The 24,091-nt window shown below is 37.1% G+C and overlaps 1 protein-coding gene across 7 annotated transcripts in view; it reads left to right on the top strand.

Moving 5' to 3' along the window:
- MLLT10 (MLLT10 histone lysine methyltransferase DOT1L cofactor) overlaps positions 1-24,091 on the top strand; it is a 129,857-nt gene that overhangs the window by 88,771 nt on the left and 16,995 nt on the right. For all 7 annotated transcript variants that reach the window (XM_083825175.1, XM_083825172.1, XM_083825173.1 and 4 more), the window contains 3 exons: positions 5,400-5,578; positions 21,480-21,597; positions 22,942-23,014. In XM_083825175.1, coding sequence (XP_083681301.1) covers positions 5,400-5,578; positions 21,480-21,597; positions 22,942-23,014 — 370 coding nt within the window. The remainder of the gene's footprint in view (positions 1-5,399; positions 5,579-21,479; positions 21,598-22,941; positions 23,015-24,091) is intronic.

Here is a 24,091-nt window from a genome sequence, read left to right on the forward strand (position 1 = left end):
AAAGCATCTCAAAGATAGATTCTCTGAAGTCAGAACCTCTAGAGGCTCATGATTACAAAGCAAGTAATGAATTAGGAAACTTTCTTCAGGGTGATCTCTACTGATGCTTTCATCAGGGTTGTTTTTAGCATAGCTAAGATAGCACAGAAGTCAATAGGGAAAGAAAATTAAGAGTAAGATATGCAGGCTTTTCTACTGTAAAATTAAGCATGTAGTTATGCTGTTGAGGACAACAGTGGGCCCTATTTCCCTATTAAAGATGTTTCTGCAGAAGAATAAAGGCAAGACTAGCAGTTCCCTAAAATCAGTAGTCACATTATCATCTCAGCATTTTGTACTTACTTTTAGTATGTGATGCTGTAATATATATATATATATATATATATATATATATATATAATACCACCTGGAATTAGTTTATGAACAGTAGTATAGGTATCAGTGGTGCCAACTCTGAACCAACAAGACATTGTTCCTAAATTACTTTTAGCTCAGCCATGAAGCATGTTTCTGGAGGCATTGCAAGGGTGCAATGAAAATCTGCCATAGGATCTGCATGATGGGATAAACCTTGGTATCCCAGTCTATGTTAGCAGGCTACTTCTAGTCATGTGCTGGAAATAAGACCTTACACCTCTAGTACAAGTACGAGGGGGCAGTCTGCACAGTAAGAAACAAGCTCAAAGTGAAAAGGCAAAGTTACAGGGATTGAGAATTTAGGCAAATCCTTTCAGCTAGTAGTTTTTAGTGCTGTTGGTGGGACAAGGCAGGAGCGATGCACTTCATGGCTTGGCACTGATGTTTCTTGCACGCGTCGCAAAGGTGTATATGGTACTTGCTGGAAGCACGGCTCAGAGCATCATATTCCCCTCTAACCTGTTCTTAGAAGAAAAAGGAGAAATTACGTTGGAATTTCTGGAAGGTTTCAAGACTTTCTCTGCAAAGATGACTGTAACCCATATACTAACTGATGTGCTTCTCCAGTCTTTCTGTTGTGGCCCACAGGTTCTCCCCACCCCTCACAAACCCTTTTCTGTGCGGGGATCCCCCTTCCTCCCAAATTGCCTTAGGATCTTGCAACTCCTTCACCATCAATGTTGACCTCTTTCTCATCTAAAAATCCTCCTGCCAAAATGGCTGCCTCTGTCGCACAGTAACTCATAGCGCCATGTCGTGTCACGCGCCAGGCCTCCGCCCAAACGCAGCCTGTCCGCCCCACAGCTTTGTCCTAGGGCGTGCTGTGGAAGTTCACATCGGTTCAGAAAGGGTTGCAGGAAATTCACTGGGGCAAAGTTGGAAGCAAATCCAAGGCTATTAAGTACAAAGGCCATGCCTGAAGCTCAAAATCTATAAGTCATAGATTTCTAGAGGCTGGGGGAGTATTTGAGGGAGGTCTTACCTCATACATACCCTCTGCTTGTGCTTTTCCTTGTGCAACTGCTATTGGTCACAATAACCTGGTATTTATTTACTTGTTTGTGCTTAGCATTAGATTCACTTCAGCTTATATTTTGTCCATATGGCAAAACAATGAATTGTGGCACAATTTTCCCCAATTAACATTCTATTAGAGTAGAATGTGCTCTTGGTTGTTTAAAAAAAAAAAAAAAGGCAAACGAAAACCACAACAAAACAAAATCAACAAACTGGTTGCTTATCAACAGCCAACTGCATTAAAAGGCACTTTTTCATTTTGCTCTGTATAGAAAATTGTTGTGGTTGTAGGGTGGATTTCTTGGCAATCGTCACAGGAAGTGGAGGTGCTGGAAATGTTTATATAGTTTAATTTTTTCTAAAGAAACTCCTTGTTCTTATAATTTCCTTTGATTTATGTGAACTTTACTTCAAGACTGATTTTTTTTTTTCTCCTGCTTCCCCCCAAGTGGGAAGGCAAATCTTAGGTTCCGTGGTTCTGTGCAAGTTTACATTTCAAAAAAAAAAAACAAAACACTCTGACTATATTGTTATTTTTTAAGCTTTGGCAAAATACGAGGGGCAGCAACTCGTGGTAGATACTCTGGATAAACAGAATAGAATAGTTGAGTTAGAAGGAAAGAAGGAAACATCAAAGATCGTCTAGCCCAACTGCAGGGATCGTGGTAGGAAAGCTTAAGGTATTGAAGTCAGCTGTGAGACGCACCACTGTTGAAAGTGAGAAGTTGGGTTGCTTTGTGAATTCTTCTGCTTATGGAACTACTTAGTTTGGGAGATTTTTAATAAAACCATTTCAATTGTTCTGTGTGCCACTAGTATGTTGCTGTGTATGTTGCTGCACAGCTAGTTATTGCTATTCTTGAGTCTGTATAATCTGTGTTCCCTGCTCTATACTAACGCATTTCTTTTGCTAATCAGGCAGTTATTTCTTGTCCAGAGAAGTGTTTTGTTTTTTTTTTCTCCACAGTTGCCCTTCTGGTAAGCATTTGACTCCAGCAACGCAGGCTATGCATGCATTTTCTCTCTCAGGACCTGAAATGATGTTTTGCATGTCTTAGCAGTGCTAGGCGCAGTCAGACTTCACCCTGGCAGTGCTGTGTCCACCTGCAGCTGAAGAACTGTTCTGCTCAGAACTCTGAAGACTATTTAACCATACTGTTTATGCCCCTGGCAAATTACACAGTACCATTTATCACAGGTTCTGGCTGTTTAGCTTTCATTAATATGGGAAGGATTTGAAGGAGATTGGTTTGTTTGGCACTTACAACTTCGGTAGATAGCGCTGTGTTCAGTTCTTACTTCTTGCTGATTCCAAGAGTGATTTGTCTCCTCTCAGAAAACAAAAGGATGATTTGATACACTTTAGACGTTTTAAATATGTACTTTTCTGACTTTCTGATATGATGAACACATAATTTTTGTACAGGTTATTTTTAAAATGGTGTGAAAATCAAGGGTTTATTTGTATGTTACACACAGAGCTCTTAAGTGAGTGCTTGCATGAAGTCTTGGTTGTATGACTGGTTCCAGAAAGTGCACTGACTTTATGTATTAAGTAAAGTATTGCTACATGGAAGTGTTTAGCCCAAACAGAATATTTGGATAGGTCATGTTTTCTTGTTTTTTGCAACAGCAACAAACAGTGTTTAAAAACAAACAGACCAAAACAAACAAAAAACTACAACAGTAATAAAGGGGGAAAAAAAAAGCCTACTTCATTCCACCGGTGAACTAGTTTATTGCTTGTTTTTCTTCTGAAGTAGTTTTATGCCTGTGATTTTTATAACTATCTGCTTGTGTTCCAAAATTTTATGTTAAAGAGGAAGAATAAACCTTACAATTGAAATAGAAGTAGCAGAAGTTCTGCAGTTGTTAAATAAATAAGGTTCTGAAAATGGAGAAAAAAATTAAAATACTGCACTTTAAATTTTGGAGTTGTTTTATCTTTCTGGCAAAATACCTTTTTTTTTTTTTAACTTTCACAAAAAAAATTTGACTTTAACAAACAATTTTGTTTTCTTTGACACTTTGAGAACAGTAGCGTTTGTGGTGACTAGCTCTTGTGATTTGATACGTTGTGATATTTCTTTATTTTGTACCTTTAAAACTCACAGAGCCAGGTAGTTCTGAGTCTCATCATTCTCAAGAAATGCTGTGGCTTTCATTGTTTTGAGTACACAACTAAAATGGGGGGGGGGCACACACAAATCTCCTTTTTATTAATTTGAAATCAGACTTAAAGCAGACTTTATTTTTTGAGGACCTGGATTATACTTCAGCTTCTGTGGTTGCTAATATTGCATTTAAGAACAGACTCGATAGCAAGGCTGTTTGTTAACCATGGGCATTTTGGTAGTGTGTAGAGACAACTAGAGCAGGATCCATAGAATTTACTGTCTGAATTAGATAAGGCAGATGGAATTGGAGACAGATCCTAACAATGTGAACATTTTAAGGATCCTAACTGCTTGTAATGCCATAATTATAGATATTTGGGATGCTGACAAAATAAAGGTGGGGGGAAGACCATAGAAGGTGTGCTAAATGGAAGGAGAAAAGAACAAGCTCTGTAGAAAGCAGATCAAGTATGGAATTGCACTGTGAGGAAGAGGCTGGGGAGGAGATTGCAAGTCCCTAATGTAGCATAGGCAGGGGAAAAAGTCTTGTCAGAATGCGTCTTTGGCTGTTTTTTTCATCTCTTCTTTCTCTATTGGGTCTGGCTGGCTTTTTCTTCAGTTTTTCTTTACCATTAACACAGGCAGGGAATTGAAGATACATCAGTGTTTGCGTATTCTGGGGTGGGTTTGGGTGTTCTTAGCCTCGCTTGCCTAGGCTCAGGAGGAATGCTGGGTGGCATGTGGTATTTTAATATTGCATATCTTCTTGTCGCTGCCTTCTTCAAATCATTATTTGTATGAGTGACAAACTAGCTCCACCCTTTGCCTTCTAACTGGCATTTCAGTTCTGTTGCTTTTCTTGATCTAACCATGTTCATTCTACTTCTGTTTACTCCCTGTGGCACTCTTCCTCTAACTGCAGTTCAGTGCTACCATGCTTGATATTCCTTGGCCAGCTGACAGCTCACTTATCTAATGCACGTGGAGCCTAACAGTTTCATAGACAGGTACTACTTCTCGTCCTGGGCTTCTGGTCAGTAGGGCTTTTTCCCCATCCTGTATAATGAACGTTACCCTGCATGTAGATGAACAGAAGTAATGGCTTCACAGAGGGGTATGAACTCTTGCCGTTTAAATTGCTAACATGTGAGTCTGACTAATGTTAATGTGTTCAGTCATTTACTCGTTGGCTGCTCTAGCAGATATACTAGTCAAGCATTCTTCGATCACAGAGTTTTAGTTTGTGAATAAATGAAATGCCACCAGTTCTACTAGCAGATCTGAGAACCTTATCCTCAGACTTGCTGTCATTTTTTTTCTCAACATGTACAAGAAATCCATAGTTGCCAAAATTACAATTTTAAACAAATGTATGTTGTTCAGAAACGTGTGACCTTAAAGTCAAAAAGTATTTTTCCACTCATATCTTGTATGTTCTGTTATACAGCCCAATACTTCATTCTTTATCTACTTTAACTTTTAGAGTAATTCCTTGAAACAATATGCTTGGATAGCAGACTCAGTTGAAGGCAGGTATTTTAGCCAAAAAATCTGCTACTCTTAATACTTAAGCATAGTTTGTAATGCACATAAATATTTGATCTATCATATGTTTTAATAGAACTTAGATCTGAGTCAGTCTGTGTTCCCTGAGTTGTAGAATGTCAAATGACGAGAGCACTTTTCTCAATCAGCATGGTTAGAAATTCAACGCAGGAACTTTCGGCATTATGTATTAAGTAATCTTGTTTGTTTTGATTAATTTTCGACTGCATATTTACATGGTTACTAGAAAATGGGGAGGGGGAAGAGAGAGATGCATGTAATCATTTTTGTAATTTTTTTCAGGTATTTTTAGCAGCAATGATGTAGCAGTATCATTTCCAAATGCAGTATCTGGCTCAGGATCTAGCACTCCCGTTTCCAGTTCTCATTTACCTCAGCAGGCTTCAGGCCACTTGCAGCAAGTGGGAGCTCTGTCACCTTCAACTGCGCCTTCTATAACTACTGTTGTTGCTGCAACTCAGGTAAACTATCACAAGAGTTTAAGTTAGCAAACAATGTTATTGACCCGCTTATTTTCAGTGTTACGAGAAAACATCATTTATTTGGGAAACAGGTTAATAAACATATTTGTTGTGAAAATGTTGTCATAGTGGCTAGAGTTTCCCTACAATATTACATAGTTATGTATCTGTAGAGTACATAGATTTAAGAAAAAAAAATAGTCTGTGGAAGTATGTAATAATAATGATTATATCATGTAACCCTAAATGCTGGTTACAGTTTGTCAGTGCTCCAAACAATGTCTGTTGTCAGAACAGTGTTTTAAGAAAGAATTTAAAAGAAGAAATCAACTAAAATTTTTGAATGTTTCATGTAAATAAAATATGGTGGTATCAATTAAAGAATGAACGGGTTTATTTGGGGGATTTGAAAAATGGACAACTAAAGCTAGCCTTGGCAAAGAGGAGGCCAAGGTTGGCATCTTGATAGCAAATGGAAGTTGACAGACACACTGTAGTTTGGTATTCGAGAGGTCATACAAATGAAGATACATAGGTTGTGTCTGCTGAAGGGATAAGGGAGGAGGAGTGCAGAAGGAAGTGTGACATGGTCAAAGTCATGAAATAGAAAAATTATGGTAGTATTTTGTGTGAATTTAAACAAGACAAGATTACATTTTTGAAAGCCATGGAGTATCCATGGAGTATGAAGCTATGGCTGTAGAGAGCCAACGTGATTAGAGTGAGTATGAAGGAATGCTGTACTGGGCATAATGGTTCTTGTACTTTGTGTTTCTTGTATTTTTTGTTTTCTGTTGGGAATCTGTTTTACAACTAATATATCAAATGTACCTTTTGGTGTGTGCATACAAGTCATCAATTTTTAATTTATAGAAACTATAGTTTCTATAGAATTAAGATAGTGGATATAAACCTGAAACCTGTGTGTTTTTGTGTGCATATGTGCAGGCGTGTGTGTAATAAGTGTATAGCAGAAATATTGTACAGAGACAAGTGTAGTAGTGTGACATTTCAATATCAAATGACGCTGCTATATATAGCAGGTAGTACGTACTTTAAAGTAATTCTTCTAGATTCATTTCTGAAAGAAATAAGTCTTGTGTTATCCCATTGTATCTGTGTCTGATTTCTGTATCATAACTTTGGTATCACAACTTTGGAAACAGCTGGCTAGTTTCACCCAAAATTGGGTGACATCTCCACAGAAATCGGTAGAAACCATTTTAAGGAAAAAAAAAAGGGGGGGGGGCAAAAATAGCAGTGCTTTTGGGAAGAGCTAATGTAGCATTCCTGAAGGAAAGTTGTAACCAACTGGAGTTCCTCTTACTCTTTTTTTTTTTTTTTTTTAATTTTCAAAAGCTATTACATAAAATAACTCACGACATTTAAAATAAGCAGCCTGGAGATGAGCAGAGAGGTTGTGTCATAGTTCAGTAGCTGATTAAATGATTAAGAAAAACCAAACAAGTAGATGCTCATCTCTTGCAGTGGAGGGCTTTCCATTGCAGTCTTAGAATAATCAGTGTTGTGGCCTTTTGTACAGTTCAACATATTCATAAATGATCTGAGAAAAGGAGGAGGAACAGAAGCTACATTTGATTACGCTAGGTGATGCAGTGAGCTATCATGAGGTCAACTCAAACTCAGAACTGCTGAAAGACCTCACCAGCCTGTGTTGACAAAATGGTAAGAGGGCAAATGAAATTTATGTTAGAGGGAAAACAGTTTCTGTGCAAAACAGATACAGTAGACTTGAAAGAGGTATGAGAGCAAACAGTGGCAAGGACCGGCAACTTTATAAGGGATGAGTAAATGGTGTAGGACTACTTGCCTGAAAAGGAGACTCTTGGACAGAATAAGCCAAAGGTATGTAAAAGGAGAGATGACATGAAATAGGTAAACAAGCAAGAGCTGTACACTATTGCTTTCTATTTGTTAAACTCTGATAGAGGATAAATAGATTAAAAAAACAATGGGACAGAACCCATATGCCATTTCCCAACTTTTAGGACTTGCAAACCTAGGCTGAGAACACCTCTGCCATAAAGAGAGGCTGAGGGAGCTGGGGTTGTTCAGCCTGGAGAAGAAAAGGTCCCAGGGAGACCCTATAGTGGCCTGCCAGTATCTAAAGGGCCTACAGGAAAGCTGGGGAGGGACTCTTGGTCAGGGGGTGTAGGGTTAGGACAGGGGGTAGTGGTTTTATACTAAAAGAGGGGAGAGTGTGGTGAGGCACAGGCTGCCCAGAGAAGCTGTGGATGCCCCATCCCTGGAGGTGCCCAAGGCCAGGCTGGATGGGGCTTTGGGCAACCTGGTCTGGTGGGAGGTGTCCCTGCCCCATGGCAGGGGATTGGAACTGGATGATTTTTAAGGTTCCTTCCAACCCAAACCATTCCATTATAATGATTCTACGATGAAAATACCAAGCAGACACTTCCACAGCACAAAGGACTTTGTTTCATGCTAAATCATGATGACCACCTGTAACTTTGTTTTTCCTGGACTCTGGGAATTTTAGTTTCAGTTCATGAGGTCCTTGCTGGTATTTGAACAGACTCAGTCAAGAGAACCTGTTTTACTGTGCAGTTGTTCCTAAGTCAAGAGAACTGTTTCACCATGCAGTTAGGGACATGACTGAATATGCTTCAAGGGTGAGGGTTTGCCTGCTTAGTTCTGCAAGGTTTCATAAGAATGCTGCATCAGCTGACTGGGCTCTTGTGGGTGTATTATCAGTGTTTACCCACCTCTTGACCATGAAAGTCTTCAAATAATGGTGTGCTAATGTATTTGTTGTGTAGTGCTCTAATTAAAAGAAAATCAGCCAAGATGCTAGGTGTACCTACAATGATTACAAGTTAAGGTAAGCTTGTGCCCCTATAGAAGGTAAAAAGTAATGGTTTAAAAGGTTGGGTTTATTTGAACTATTAGTTAAGAGAGCAACTATGCTCAAAATTTGATTGCTCAGCTGTTTGGTCAGCATGACTGATGTGCAGTTGGAATAATACTAAAAATTGGAATAGCCTCAAATATATGCTGTTACAGCACACTCCTCTAAGACTTTGCTTAACTTCTCTTTTTCTATTAGGCAATTGTAAATTATGATTTTGGAGAGATCATAAATTTGCCAGATCTTAATGTATTTTATCTTTTTTTTTTAATAATGGGGTGTTAAGAAATTCCAAAGAGAAGGTCTTGGGGGGGAAAAATGCATTTCTATTGATTGAGTCTCAGAATTGGCTGAACTGTTTTAACTAGGAGGCTATAGCAGACATCTAATACAGAAAATTTTGCTCATGGCATTAGGAAAACTTACAAGCAATACTACCGTGCCTGTATTGTTGAATAACTGCTGTGTCCCTATAAAACTGAAGTGATGAAAAACCCCAAAAGTAGTACCCCCAAGTGCTGCTTTTTCCTCCAGTAACTAAACAGCACTGATTTTAAAGCTTAAATTTTTTTTTTTGGAATCCTGGAATTCTGGTTTTGAATTCTTTAATTCTGTTGTCTGCTAGGATGGGATGGCTCCCACAGTGTGCTTTTTGTTTGTTTTTAAGACTGGCCTCATTGTAATCACCTTTTCTTACGTATCTCACTTTATTCTGACTTTATCCCACCCATAATTTTTATTCCAACGTAATAAATTCAGAAGAGATGATTAGCTTGTGTTCCATGCTGTGCCATAACTGAATTTAACTGCTGGTGTTTCTCACCAGCTGGGAATCAGTGGTCTGCTAGCTGGAAATGCATCTATCTATCTATCTATATATATGCATATATATTTCTCTGATAGTTTACACTGTGCAATTAAGTGGGACTTTATTAGCATAACAATGTGTTTAACAATTGCAAGAATATAAGACGATGACATACAGGAGAAGAATGCACAGCCCATGCAAATATTTGTTTCTGGTTTTCTGTGAATTGATCCTCTCTGTGTGCTTGTAGGTACTGCCTGTTTTGCATGTAACAGCAAAATACTGTCTCACAAACTACTGTCTTTTCTCTGAGAAAAAGATGTCTTTAACTTTTACAGGAAAATTAACATGTGCTTTGTTGTTAAGAAAAATCAGTTTCTTGCATTTTGGTTTTGAATATTGTATTAATTTTTCCTTGTTAAGCCAAGTCACAGTTTGGACCAACACAAGGTTCTGTGCTCAGCTTTATCTTGAAGATTTCCTTGTGTTTCATACTTGATTGTATCAGAGATGGTGGTTAGCCTATTACGCTGTTCTGTAACAGCCTGCTATATTGCACTTTCTGATAAGGTATTTTTAGTGACTAATATGTGTTTATAACAAAAGTAGTGACCTAGGTTCCTCAGCATCTTTTGGTATTGTCCATCAGTGTTTGTCTTCTGCTTGTCAGCAAATGGTGGTCATTAGAATAACTTAGTTTAATTTTTTAACTTAGTTTTAGTAAATTACCTGTTTTGTAGTGAAGGAAATGTTTGTTGCTTTGGTTGAGATTGAGATTGGTCGAGCTGTCTGTTCATTTTGGTTCCCTAAATGAGTGAAACTATCCAAGTAGTGCTCCATTCCCATTTATTTCTGGGCTCTCTGTGAACACAGAATACAGCATCAGACTGCAGAAATGGAAGTAAAGGTTTTTAACTGGATTTTCTTCAGTCATTGCTTAATTTCTCAGACTTTATATTCTGTTAATGAAAAATGCATCTTGTCATCTAATATCAATAATATTTTTAGTGCAAGTAGAATATGCATGTAGTGCTTTCTTTACAATAGAGCCTTTTATTTTCAAGATTTGTAGCTAATCTGATTTTTGGTGCTGGTATTGTATGGGTCAGTAAAGTATGATCTTTAGGCTATAGTAATCATGGTTTATGCAGAAATTATTTTCAGAATTTCATTTTGGAAACTGTTGCCAAGTGGCAACTTTGGATTTATTTTGCCTCCCATGTGACGGTGTCTAAGGTCCTGGTGATTGTAAGAAACAGAACCATGGGGCAGTTTGAAGCAGTGTTGCACATCCATGACACTAACCTGTCTTACAGATACAGTCCAAAGGGTTATTTTGTGTTTCTTAGGACAGAGAGAAAAATGTTTTTGCTAGTAGATTCTTTCTTATCTCAAGCTATTTTTCTTTCTCCATTTTTGTTCCCTAAGTATTCATCTCTTACTTTATGCACTGTGTTTCCTTGACCACACAAGCAGCTAATAGAGGGAAGGAAAAGAAGCATCTGTAACAGCAGTTCTTGTGACTTGCACAGGGATAGGGAAACTGAATAGCTGCTGTTCATGACTTTAGTCCGGGATTTAATTGTGGTGGTGTGAGAGGTCCACTTCAACATAGTGTAATAAACTACTGCCTCGGCGGTGGAGATGTGATAATTGGGAAGGTAGGTGCTGCTACTCAGTTGCAATTCTAAGTGAAATAAGTTTGCTTTAATCACTTCCATTATCCCTGAAGTCCGTTTGGCTTTGCTCCCCTTAGGAGCAGTAGGAAAACAGCAGGGTTTTCTTTAGCATTCATATAGTGGTGGTTATCCTCCTTTGTGTGATCCAGCCTTTAGAGAGAGATAAGGCTTAATTTTTTCAATAGGTTTGGAGTTATTTGTTAACAATAGAGGAATGTGAAAGCTCAGGAATCCTAAGATCTTTTCAGATGCTGAATGTATGGCAACTGATGTTTCAGATGCTGCTGTCCTGCGGTTTTTATTTTCTCACTTTCTGAATTACTCTAGCTCCTAGTTTTGGATCTGTGTAGCCCCCTGCTCTTTCTCTACACCATTAGTTTACACTGTTTTTGTATTTCCTATTTTAGTGTTTTTTATTCTGTCACAGTTCAAGTCTGCTCATCGTTCGGCATATTCTCAAGGCAACCTCCTCCTCCTTTTTATTTTCAAAAAAAAAAAAATTGAACATACTGGTAAAAAGGAATGCTGTTCTTAATTCTTGTGCCAGCCAACAGAGGTTAGGAGCGACTTCGAGAGCAATGCTATTGATGCCTTCCAAAACAGGGGTGGAATGTTCTCTGTAGCTGAAATTACGATTACATAGAAATACAGCTTCAACGAGTAGTCCTTACTGAAAAGGCACTTTTATTGGGCAAGTCTTCAGAAGGCAGATTTGACATTTTTGTCGGACAGCATAACGCACCTGCCTGATTGATACTGCCACTGGGTTTTCAGTTGTAACAACAAATTATGGATGTCATATTCTCGAATTCAGTACGGCCAATGAAGATACTCCACCATCCGCTTCTGTTTCCCAGTCTTCTTCAGAGAAACATACCCTCTTTCCTATTCTTTCCTGCTTGCTTATTTAATGTTCAGCTTGAAGTAAATGTGAGGAAGGGAGGAAAGTTTCAGGATAAGCATCTGATGTGTGCTAGAACTGGGCAGGTAAAAGCGTAAGTCCATTTAAATGAAGTTTCTGGGCCATCCTTTCCGTGGGTGCTCTAGAAAATGGTAGGTCTGTTAGCTGTCAGTGCTTTAATGAGCTTTTCTTCAGGGGGTAGAATAAAAACATGAAAAAGGACAAACTGTCCTCAGTTGTAGGATGCTGTGACATGACAGACGTGATAATCTCAGACTTCAAGTAACCTGCACTAGATGGTTGGTTGCTTAAGTGGGCATCCTGCTTCAGTCCCAAAGGTACACATCACAACCATGCGGAATGGCTGAAGTTAAGAATTTAGTGTAATGCTTGTGTGGACAGCTTTGGGTCAGGACATCTTAAGACTTAAAACTAGAGGTGTTAAAATTATCTCAACAGACCTATTTAAATAGAATAACCCTTTCTTGCTGTGCAAAAGAATTTATCCTAATTATGGTAAATTTAGCTATGCAATCAAAGATGATTTCCATAACTTGGGAAGACCCTTATGTTGTTTTTATATTTCTTCAGGTCAATTTCTGACCTCTGTTTCCTAATACAGAAATAATAGATGCTGAATGCTTGAATAGCTGTCACGATGTCCAGAGTGCAGTTAAAGAGCAGAAATCTATACAGCAAAGCCTAGCGACTTGGATGGGTCCTTTATATTGTATAACGGTTATTTGGGTGGGTGCCTTATAATGAAACCTCTTAACCCTTAGGAATCAGTCATTTATATAAAGCATTGATAATGCTTATGATAATATGTTATTTTTTCTTATTTTTTTTCCAAAATACGTTACCTCTGGTGATCATGACATCAGGTCATACCAGGCTTTTCCTTTCTTTGATAGTAAATCAAATATATGATCTTTCTTGCAGATAAGCACTTTGTTCTGGTTTCTGTTTTTTTAAATTCTTTCTAAAGATGATTTGCTTTAAATTTAATATGAGTGGTAATTAAAAATAGAATAATAAATCATCTTGTAATTATGATACTGCGTGGTTTAAGCAGCATGCTTCTAGAAAAAGGAAATCATATCCTTAAAATGATACTGTAATTCTCTAATAAATAGACATGGTGGGTACATGAAAACCACTTAACATATTTTATGTGACTATCAAAACACCTCTTGGTGATAAGATCTCTCAGAAGAGGCTCCTAGCTGTGGGGTCAAAGGTAAAATATCAACATGTATCACGGAGTGTTTGGATGTGGAGATTACTCCGTTCTCTTTATCTTTAAACATAAGGAAAAAGGGAAAAGCAGCAGCAGCGCATCCAGAACAAAAAGAAATCATTCTTTAAAAAGTACGCTGCTCATCCTTGGGGCTCTGCCACAGGGAGCTGCCAATGCTGGTAGATTTAGGAAGTGTCCTAAACGCATCCCTCAGTGCTGCAGACAGAAAGGGCTTTGGTATTGTGGTGTAAGCTTTCAGTGCAAAACAGTGATTTTTCCTTCCCAAACCACTAAACCATGTTTGTGTCACAGCCACTTAAATTTAAGAGACTCACAGAATCAAAAATGTAAAAAGAAGGATGCTAGTAAAGATTTTGTCATCTCAGTTTTGTTGGTCACTTAAAAGCTGTTTTAATTCTTTGTTACTTCTAGGCAAAATGGGTAAAAATCTAATTTTCTTTTCATTCAATCTGACTGGGGATTTTTGGGGTGGGGGTGGAGGAGAGTAGCAAGGAGGAAGAATTTACAGCCAGAGGGAAAATTCCTTCGAACATGTGACTCAACTAGAAGAACAAAGGGATCATAGTTGCAAGTAATCTAGTATTTAGCCCAATTAAAATCCTTACTTTTTATATTCTCCCCTTGCTTCAGTGAGATTGCCTTCACGTACACTTATGCAATACCCAGGTAGCCTGAGAGGCAGTTGCAGGATCTTGCGCAGTGCTGCATGCTGAGACAACTGCATCAATGTTTCGGGCTAGCAATAAATGTTTTCTGCCTTCGAGCTGAAGCTTATTTAGCTTGGCTTATCTGGTGCTGCTGTAGCAACCATCAGTCTCCAGGCAACTGAGGCACATTGACCTCTTCGTTGAACTGAGTGTAGCACTACTTCAATTTAGCTGCCTGAGACAATAGTAATGGTGGTGAATGTGAAAAATGTGAAATTTTCTAGTCTGCATGCAATGGAAAGAATGATGATTATAAAAAAATATTAGATGAGACCAGTTGTTTAGCTTTGACTTGAAATGGATTGCAAGTTTATGTAGTATATATCCTTTGTTACAAGCTGCAAAGTTCATTGCTGAGGCTGCGTCCTTACAGGCCTTGTGTAAAATGTTGAGTATCTTGCAAACGTTTTTACACAGCAGCAATTCTGCTGCTATAGGCGTTCATTTCATCACTTAAACTGCAAAGACCGTTGAGCTTTATTTAGAAATTTGCAATGTCAAGATGTGCGAATAAAGAGCTGATTTATTATTACTGTTTTTGAAAATATAGACAATCTTGAAGGTAGTTACTTTTCTCTCAGATTCGTTACTTACCATATTATGAGTGTATCTCACTAAACTGGATTTCTTTGGGATACTTGTGAAGAAAACAGATTACCTTACGGGGATGTGGGTCGGTTTCCTAATCAAGTCGTTCTCTCTGCGAGTCAATATGAAAGTGAAATTGGGATTCCTGGCGCACAGGTTGGTGTTCTTAAGGAAAACAGGCTCGTGGGCGGAATGTTGCTTCCGTTGTCTGTGTAGAGCACATCCAGGTTAAGTGCTGTGGAGACAGAGGTGGATGGAAAGGATGGAGGAACAAACTTGAGGTAAAGGGGATTTGTGTTGAAATGTTAGCATTTAGTTTGTGTGGGAGGGGGAGGGATCCCAGAGTTTTATCTTTGTAAAGCCTTCCTTTGAAATAAAAGGGGGGAGGGGAAGGGAAGAGGGTGAAAAAAAAGTTTCGCTTTTAGTGAGGTAGCTTTTTAGTAAATTTTCGTACAGGCCTACTTTTTTAATGTCTAATTCTTAAATTATTTACAATGGCCTAAAATTTTACAGAGTATCCAGCTTAGTTAACGTGAAAGAGACCAGTAAAGTGGTTCTACCATTGAGGTTATAGCTTTTTCCCATTATTGGAAGAGAGGCCTTCTACCCATGTGGTTTTTAATGACTTGATGTGCCCTTGTTGTACAGTGGGCAGAGGTATAAATTAGTTTCTGTAGGTGTGCCATTAATTTTTCATTTTGCCTTTCAAATCCCACTGAGTTTCCCAGTTGCATTCATTCATGCCTTTCTTGGCAAATATTTGAGTGCTCTTGTTTGAAGGTTAGATGATTTCATTTAATTGAAGGATTTATTTGTACATTTAATCAAAACAATTGATTTTCAAAGACAGTATTTGATTATTTTCTTGTTCATAAGCAAGAGTCTTCATCACAGTTAAAAGTTCCAAGTATTTATTTGTGCTAGTAACATAAAAAGTAATAATGTTGTGAATAATGTTTCCATAGGATGACTTACAAGTTACGTATACAGTTTTCCTAACAGATTTTAATTATAGTCATTTATATGTTTGTAGCTAAATGCTTTTTGATTGAAAAGTTGCTTTTTATTTGAAGATACCACAAAAACATTCTGTTTTCCTTTTAATTTTTCCAGCATTGTAAGCTTTTCTGTTAATTCTTTTATTTTAGTCAGTTAGTGAAATTTTTTTGTATACAGTCCAATTAATTTCAGAAAATTGCACCTTTATTGCACCCATTAAAAACAAAACAGAAGCTCACCAAATTTTAAGGCCTTTAATGTCCTTGATGGTAGTGGTGGCAGTATGGGATGGGTTATCTTTTCAAGCCCAGTATTCCTTTTGGGGAAAGAATGAGCAATGCGTCATAGTAAATGTTTGGGGTTGATTCATATTGTTGATGTATGTGTGATGGCAAATGAGGTGAGATTAGCCATAAAAAGTTGTGTGCAGTTCCTGCTTTCAGTCATCAGCAGTGCTGTAGGCTGTTTTCATCCAGAAGTCGGTATGCTAGTTTGCTTGAAAGTTAATTATGTTCAACCAATAAATAAGGAAACATAGAAAAATTCAAAAGGTATAAAGGAAGGCATTGGTTCAGGTGAAATAAATCGCTGGTATTTATCATGCTGCATTTTAAAATTATTCTGTTGTGCTATTTGTTTTGAAAAGTTATATGAAGGTTTTCAGAAGAAATCTGGAAATAGTGTTGTATTCAGGATTTTCTTTGTTGTCCTCAGTTTCATCTGTATTTCTTGGTATATTTAAAAAAAACAAAGCAAAGCAGAAATCCTTAGGTATTTTTTTTCCAATGGAAGCAAGGTCTAGATAAGATTTCTAAGCGTATTCCATATTTGTAGTGAGTTGATTCAAGAGTAGAAATGCAGCAGTTGATTTAGCAGAACTCTCTCTTGGGGCTCCTAGAAATTTTGGTGTATTGTTGCAGTTAACAGCAGTCTGACAACCCTTAGGGAGGTGTGTATTGCCATCCCATATGAAGAGTTAATAGAAATCAGAGAAGGCAAGTAATGATGTGGAGGGGAACCCTACACATCACTTAAATGAAGCCAAAGAAGGTACCAAAGGTACTGAAGGAGTAAAAGGACTTGATAACACATTCTTCCATTGCCTTGGATACCCAAGAAAAGCCAACTTCTACATGCTCCACACAGTGTGATTGGCTTAAAAAATTCTAGGGATAAAATCACCTTTCTGTGTCCAAATTAAGCTAGGAGACACAAAAGGCCAAGTTACTTTTGCAGCTATCACTTGATAGGCAAGCTCTTGCCAATTCTCAAGAAAAGCAGCTGATTTGTATGTATGTATATTATCTATTTGTATTTAGCATCATTTATATAGCATGAATGTGTTTCAATATCTAAGCTCTTTTTTATTTTAGTGTAGGTTTTAATTTTGCTATTATTTTTCAGATAAATGTTGCTTGCTGTTGACCAAAATACTTTAGTCTAAGGTGACTTATAGAAAAATCATGTTGACCTTAATATTTGGTCAAGACCTTGAATTTCCTTCCATCTTTCATGAAGCTAATCAGTTGCATGGAATTACACTAGAAACATCTTCCCAAAGTGTAGCAGAACAACCCTAAAATGTTTAGCTTGAAATTTCAACTACTTTTTTATACTCTTTTCAGAAGTAGTTTTCAATATAGTTTGCAGAAATTTGCATGGTTTTGGTGATATCTAGTGCTCTTGATCTCAGTTTGTGTTAATAGGAATTGTGGGTCGTTCTGAGCTTTCTATCACAGCATCATGCCATGGTTAAAAAAAAAAAAAATAAAAAAAATAGTAGTATGATTAGTAAATGTTATGACCCCAAGCATGTTAATCTGGTAATCAAAAGGGCATAGTCAATGTAAGAGCAACGATATGTTTTTATTATAAATGAGAAATAAAAATATCCTTTTAATTTATTCTTGTCAGATATGTATTGGCTGGAGTAGGTAATTAAGTGATGTCACTAATTTGAAAGACTCATCGTAATATAATGCAAAGCTACAATTTAGCAATGACTATTTTTAAAGCGGAAGGGAAAAGGTATGTTGATTGGATAGAAGCTGATTAAGAAGCTGTCTCGGAATTGGTTGTTGAGGCCATCCTTGTTGTCCTATCATGAAAGGAGGAGAGTTCGGTAATGGTTTAACTACAATTAAATCCCTCCCCTTTCTTTATGGAAACTCAACTGTAGGCATTTCAGCATTAGGCTAAACAATGGTTTTGAATATGTTAAGCCCCTAACAATTAGGGTGCAGTTTGGGGCATTGAATAATGTGGAATGATGCAATTGAACCTGACAGCTTCAACAGTCAGCCTACTCATGGGACCTGAAAGTTGTTCACACTTGGTTTCATCTCTCATCACACGCTGAGTATTAAAACCTTACTGGTGTGGGGCTGAGACAGAAATGAGGCCTGTTATCAGAAAATATTTCAGAGCGTAGAACTTGAAAGGAACAGGGGAATTGGTGTGCTCCAAGGTTCTCCAATTTTTGAGACCTGATGCAATTGCATACAGCTAAGCATTGTTGCATTCCTCCCCTCCCCCCCTTTTTTTTGGCTTAAAAAATATTTAACTTTTTACATGAAAAAATTGTGTTCCCTGGAAAATTAAAGAAATGTCCAGTTGCGAATGCTAACGTGAAACTTTATATTCACAGTGTTATATACTAAAATACAAGTTGGAAGTCATGTAAACATTAGAGAAATACAAAAGTATTTTAAATATTCCACGGGATATTTGTATTTACTAGTTAAATCTGGTTAACTTGCAAATGCAGTCTTTTGATTAGTGGAATACCCTCTCCTTCCTTCAGTAGAGGAAGTGTTTTTAAGCATCCATCAAATATTGGGCATTTGTTCCTATTGCAGTCGGGCACTCTCTGAATTACAACGTATCTTCTGTTTGTGCTGCTCTGCTGCTTATTGCTTTACTGATTTATTGAACATGCCATAAATGAAAGCGGTGTATTATATACCTCTTGATGGGCTTAAATCCTTCTGCAAAAATCTTTTTGAGAAAATTTGCAGCCTTTTCAAAATACCTACTTAGCAGTCTCTTTATTAGTTCGTACGTTTTGATCGTGCGTTGTGTTGACTGTTTAAATGGACTCGGTTGAAACAAAGACTACTATGCCTTTAAAAGTTCTGTATTTTAGAGCATGTTTCAGTCCTGTGACCTTAATATGTATTGACAGGATGATTGCGCATTTTTAATAAATGCTTGCTACAGCTTGTTTCAACTGTGAGTGAAACATGAAGCTCCTATTTCACCTTTAAATAATGTAGTACTCCTCCACCTCCTCTACTCTCCTGTCAGATGAAGTCGTCACATACCTAATAAAGCTTCGCAAATCGTTATTCTTGTCATTTTACATTGCCATTTAAAAAAGTATTTCCATTTTTTTTATTTACCTCCAGCTTACTCGAACAATTTTACTAACGCGACTTTTTGCTTGGAGAGCTGCACGGGATCTGTGATGTCACCACAACTTCTGTACTTCCAGCTTGTTGTGGGACACCTTGGCTATTATTTTAAAGTATAAACAGGGGTTAAGTTTAGGGTGAACCACCACTTGTGAAAAAGATCAAGTTCTTAGATATTGTTTAAATCATGCTAAGTCTTTTGATCTGTTATATCAGCCCACTTGGCAAACATTGTTTAATTCCTTTGATGTCTTCTGTTTTGTGATGTGATAGTTACTCAACAGACTTCAGCGACTCCTTTCAAGATACTTAGATACTTTTTAGAAAGTTCTTAAAGCTATTTGGGCATGTTTCAGTCAAATAAACGTCTGTTCTCCTTGCTGATTATAGCTGCCCTGCCATTATAAATTAGTATATATAGTTGCTATTGTACAGTTTGAAGCAGCCTTACAGTGAATTACACAGAATGAGAGTAAAAATACTGCAGCTTCTGTGTAACATGTGAGCTAGAATTAAGAAAAATCTTTTATAGAAATACTCTAAAACTAGACACAAATAACATTATGCTTGTAGTGTAAAAACTAGCAAGCTATATTAGAATTCGTAATCACAACCTGTTTATATTAATAAGAGTGTGTAGATTTTTAATTTGCTAGCCTTGTCTCTTAGATATGGAAGCAAATAATGGCTGTATTTTCATGTACTGTTCTGTAAGATTTCTTCAGTGAAAGAATTGGGGCTTGTTTTGTTTTTTTGAGAGGAAAACAATGGAAATTTACTAATGAGCAGTAATAGTTGATTTGAAATTGCTCTATATGCTTATGTTGAAGAAAACAGCAGGAGTTGTGCACTCTTGCCTTCTGCATCAGTAAGTGTCACAGTACTAATATGTATTGTATTACTGGAAGCTGTTGTGTCCAGGTAGGTGGAAATGCCTGTGCTATTTTAAGAGTTAAAAATAATTCAGATGAATTCTACTGGAGACGTGCAGTTCTGTAAAAAAAAAAAAAAAAAAAAAAAAAAAAAAAAAGGCCAGATTTGAAGTGAAACTGCAGTTCTGTGTCTAGCAATCTTGCACATACCTTTAAAATGAGAAGTGAAAAAAGCCTCATCATTGTAAGTAATTACTTGTGGCTTTTCCGAACTTCGTGACAGTAGAAGAATGCAAGTATCAAGCGCAATTTCTCACCAGTATATAGTAAATAAAGCATCATTGAAAACAGTTGTGTGAATTCATAAAAGTCCATTCATCAAGTTTAATATGTTGGCTGAAAGCCAAAACTTAATGGTAGTGTGTGATTCTTTCCAGAGACATAGTTTATACTCTGTAATATTTTGCTGTAATAACCAGTATGTTTCCCTCGTCTCTTGTGTGCAGTTAGACATGTCAAAATGTCCCACAAATTGAGTTCCTTACTGTTCACCTTTTTTTTTTCCATTTCTCAAAAAAAGTTTCCTTTGTGAAGGTTGTTTACTTGCTCTTAAAGATTCGTTCTAAAACTTAAAATCACGCAGGTTGTGTATCTGTGATTTCCCCCCCCCTCTGAATATTGCAATCTTTTGTTTGTTCTGAAATAAGTTCTTTTGTCAGGTAGGAAAATGCCTTTTTAATAAGCAGCGCTGCCTTTTTTTTTTTTCTTTGATTGCTTGTCTCTGAAACTCAGCGTTTGACACAAATCTTTTCTTCGAAAGGGGAAAAAGCATAAGTGGCCAAGGAGGAAGGTATTTTTATTGCGTTGGATTATGCAAGATTTTGGCCAGCCTCCTTAGCTTCATCTGTTTAAGGGTTCATTTTCGCTTGTTTGGCACAAGTCCCAGCAGAGACCTTCAGAATTGTGGTTAGCAACATGAATGAACACAAACTTTGGGAGCTCTTCAATAAGTAGAGCTGGCCCGCGGCCAAAAATACAGTCCCTTATATGGGGTCAGGGCAAAGCTGGGATTCGTTGAGCCCCCTATTGTATAGAAAACATACTTGTAATGGCTGTTTGCGTTCTTGAAAATAAAAACAAAACACAACAAAAAAACACCAGGCTTCCGAAGTCTATCAAAATAGAAAGTAACAAAATAGTGTGCAGGTTTTACTAATGACGGAGCAGAGCAAAGGAAATATGGCTCGGTGTAGTTAAACTATAGAGCTGAAAGTTGGACCTTTTGACCTCCACAGCCGGCTTGTGATGTAAGGAACCCGAGCATTTGTGAGACATCTGTTGTCTACCTGCCCTTATTTTGTAAATGGTTTAATAAGATTAAATAATTAGTAGGATAACCACATGGTCGCCATGCCACTAAGTCCTAGCACTGAGTGCATACTTTGGGATTGCAAGGGGGTCTGCCCACCCTGTTCCGTGGTGGTTGTTTTAAAATGCAATTTAGGTATTTTTAATATTTGCTGCAATAAACATTTATTAGAAGATTTTAAAATTAACATATCTACCAAAGGCTGTACTTTAATACTGGATGTGTTTTGAATATACCTCAATTCTATTTCTGTACTCACATATGGAAAATAAATTTTTCTGTTGAATACATTCCATTTTTTTAAAGTCAACTTAAAAAAAAATAAAAAATTATTTTGCATTAGGAAGACTTCTTGAAAATATATTCAGTATTCCTCCCCCTTGTCAAAAAGGGATTCAAGTTTTAATTGGTTTCTTGCAGGCAAACACGCTACCTGGATCTTCTCTCAGTCTGCCTCCATCCCACATGTATGGCAATAGGCTGAATCCCAATTCAGCCATGGCAACACTTATAGCTCAGACTGAAAACAGCCAAGCAGGTAAGCTTCCTGGTGGTGCTGGAAAAACGGCGATAGTTTATGGACTTAAGTATTTTTAAAAAGATTGTTTATTTTCGAACTCTGCCCAGCATTTGGTTATTAAATGTCTGTATAAAGTTACACGCGTTGGAAGTAAATTCTTGATTGTGTAGAACCGCTTTTTTTCTTTTTCTATTTCTTTTTTTTCTTTTTCTTTTTTTTTTACTGTCTGAAATGTAAATGTTTAAGCAGAGCCATCAGCAGGCAGGAATGCAACAATGTCTCCTGTGACTTCTGTGATTGATGTGTTCAGTTCTTAGCTCTTTGCAATGAGAGTAACACAGCTCTGGGTTTTGTCGTGAATAGTTTAAACCTTTATTTGCATAATTCATGAAATTGCATTACATACAACTTGGGGTGAAAGAGATCCGTTAGCGAACTTCTGCAGCATTCAGTAATCTTGTGAATATTTACCGATTGACATTTGGTAACATTCGGTCTCCTCTCCAGTTTTAATGAGCCACTGGATTTGCTTTGTTTCATTCCATCCGTTCGGATTTGTTGACATGTCGTAGTAGTCATGCCTGTTTGGGGGAAGGGAATGAGTTTAGCAGTTTACCAAGAATGGATCAGTCATGTCTTTGCCCTCCGAGAGGTCGGGGGTCACTTGACTGAGAATAGGGGGAGGGCAACCTTGAAGGGGGCAGATAGGGTTATTTTATTGAGAGGCCATAGGGAAAATAACCCTTTTGAGTCCTTCCAAGCAAAACGTTTTTGTATATTTAATGAGGCCTTTTTTGTTTGTTTTACTACCTTTTTAGCAAGGGACTTTCCTATACTTCTCCTTATAAATAGGAATTTGTGAATTACACGCTTTCATAAAGTTTTCAGTAAATTTGCTGAATAACACGTGCTTGTTAGATGGTGGTGGTAAGTTTAATACGTTACGTATTTTATGAGTTGTTTTGGGATGCAAAGTGTTAAAAAAAAAATACAGAGCATCAGGATTTGCTGTGATAAGCATACAGATTAGCTGTCCACAGCTGTGATTCATTACTTTCACCGTAGAAATTAAAAGTGGCTGAGGGGAGGGTACTGCAAATGCAAACCACGCTTCTGTGCTGTAAAACTGAAAGGAATGAAAGAAGGGAACATAATCCATGGCCTGGTACAGCCTCAGAAATGTGTAAGGACAACACCTTACATGCTACAGTTCAGCAATCTTAAACTAGTTATGGATTCGTTCTTCGGTACTAACTGCGGAGAGAAGTTAAGATTTAAGATATTTTAAAAATATCTACATCAGCTTTAAAACTCTTATCTAAGAAGAGGCGATTTATCAGCTGTGAAATATTTACACTGCAGATCAAGATCTTGGAGATAATAGCCGCAGCCTCGTTGGCAGAGGAGGTTCGCCCAGAGGAAGTCTCTCACCACGGTAAGCGTTATTTACATTGGGGAGTGCAGGCAGAGGAAATGTTTTAAGATTTGGAAACTTCACTGTCTTTTTACTAGTAATACGTAAGCGTTTTAAAAGCCTTTATGTATAAATATATATATATATCAAAAAACCTAACGTGTCCAGATAGCTGAAAATGGTCTGAAATTTACTTTTGTATCGCTGAAATCAGGTTTACAAATGAAGGCCGTACGAAACGGAGACTTGCTTTAAAGGGATTTATTTATCATTGAATCCACACATACTACCTCCTCACAATACAATTACCTCCTCAGACTTGTTACTGTAATTGTTTTATTCAAATTTGCAAAAGTCCAAAAACCCATAGACTTGAAGACTACAAAGATCACAGTTAAAAGACTGTCTGAGAAATTAACTATTAGTAAACATTTTGAAACAAATTTCCCTCACCACTTCAAATATGCAGTGATTCTTAGCAGGGGAAAAAACAACACTTTTTGTTCTCTTGCAATTCACCACTACTGCAGGAGGTTGATATAAGAGTTCTGGTGCTGGAATTCTATCAAATTACTTTGATTTAAAATATTCACTGTTAAAATTTCAAAATTGTGTATTAAATACTTCAGTAATGTTTTCCATTTATATATATATATAGAGAGAGTACATCTTTTTGCCTTTAAAGGGCTGCATTTTCCATTTTAGATCTTATGTTGATTAGCTTATGTATTGATATTAGATTTTTTTTTTTAACCAAGGGTCTAAGCATAGGAATTTTATCTTAAATAATTTTAGTATGGCTAAAAAAAATGTAGTTACAGATACAGCATTGTGACGATGAGTTTTATTGTTACACCCTGTGTTTATTGTAATAATTGATCATGAATATCTCAAATTAGGTAATTTAGTGTACACATCTTGTTGATCTTGTGTTATATTCCTTAATTAATCAAAAGACTTCTTGTTGAATTGGGTGCGAATATCCATTATAATACTTAAGTGGTGTTACCTATTCATGAACTGGCTTTTAAGATTTCAAATGCATGTTACTTCTAAAACAATAAATAGAGAATTTACAAATGAGGTTAGACTGTTCTT

The sequence above is a fragment of the Anser anser genome, assembly GCF_964211835.1.
Source record: "Anser anser genome assembly, chromosome: 2".
Lineage (NCBI taxonomy): Eukaryota > Metazoa > Chordata > Aves > Anseriformes > Anatidae > Anser > Anser anser.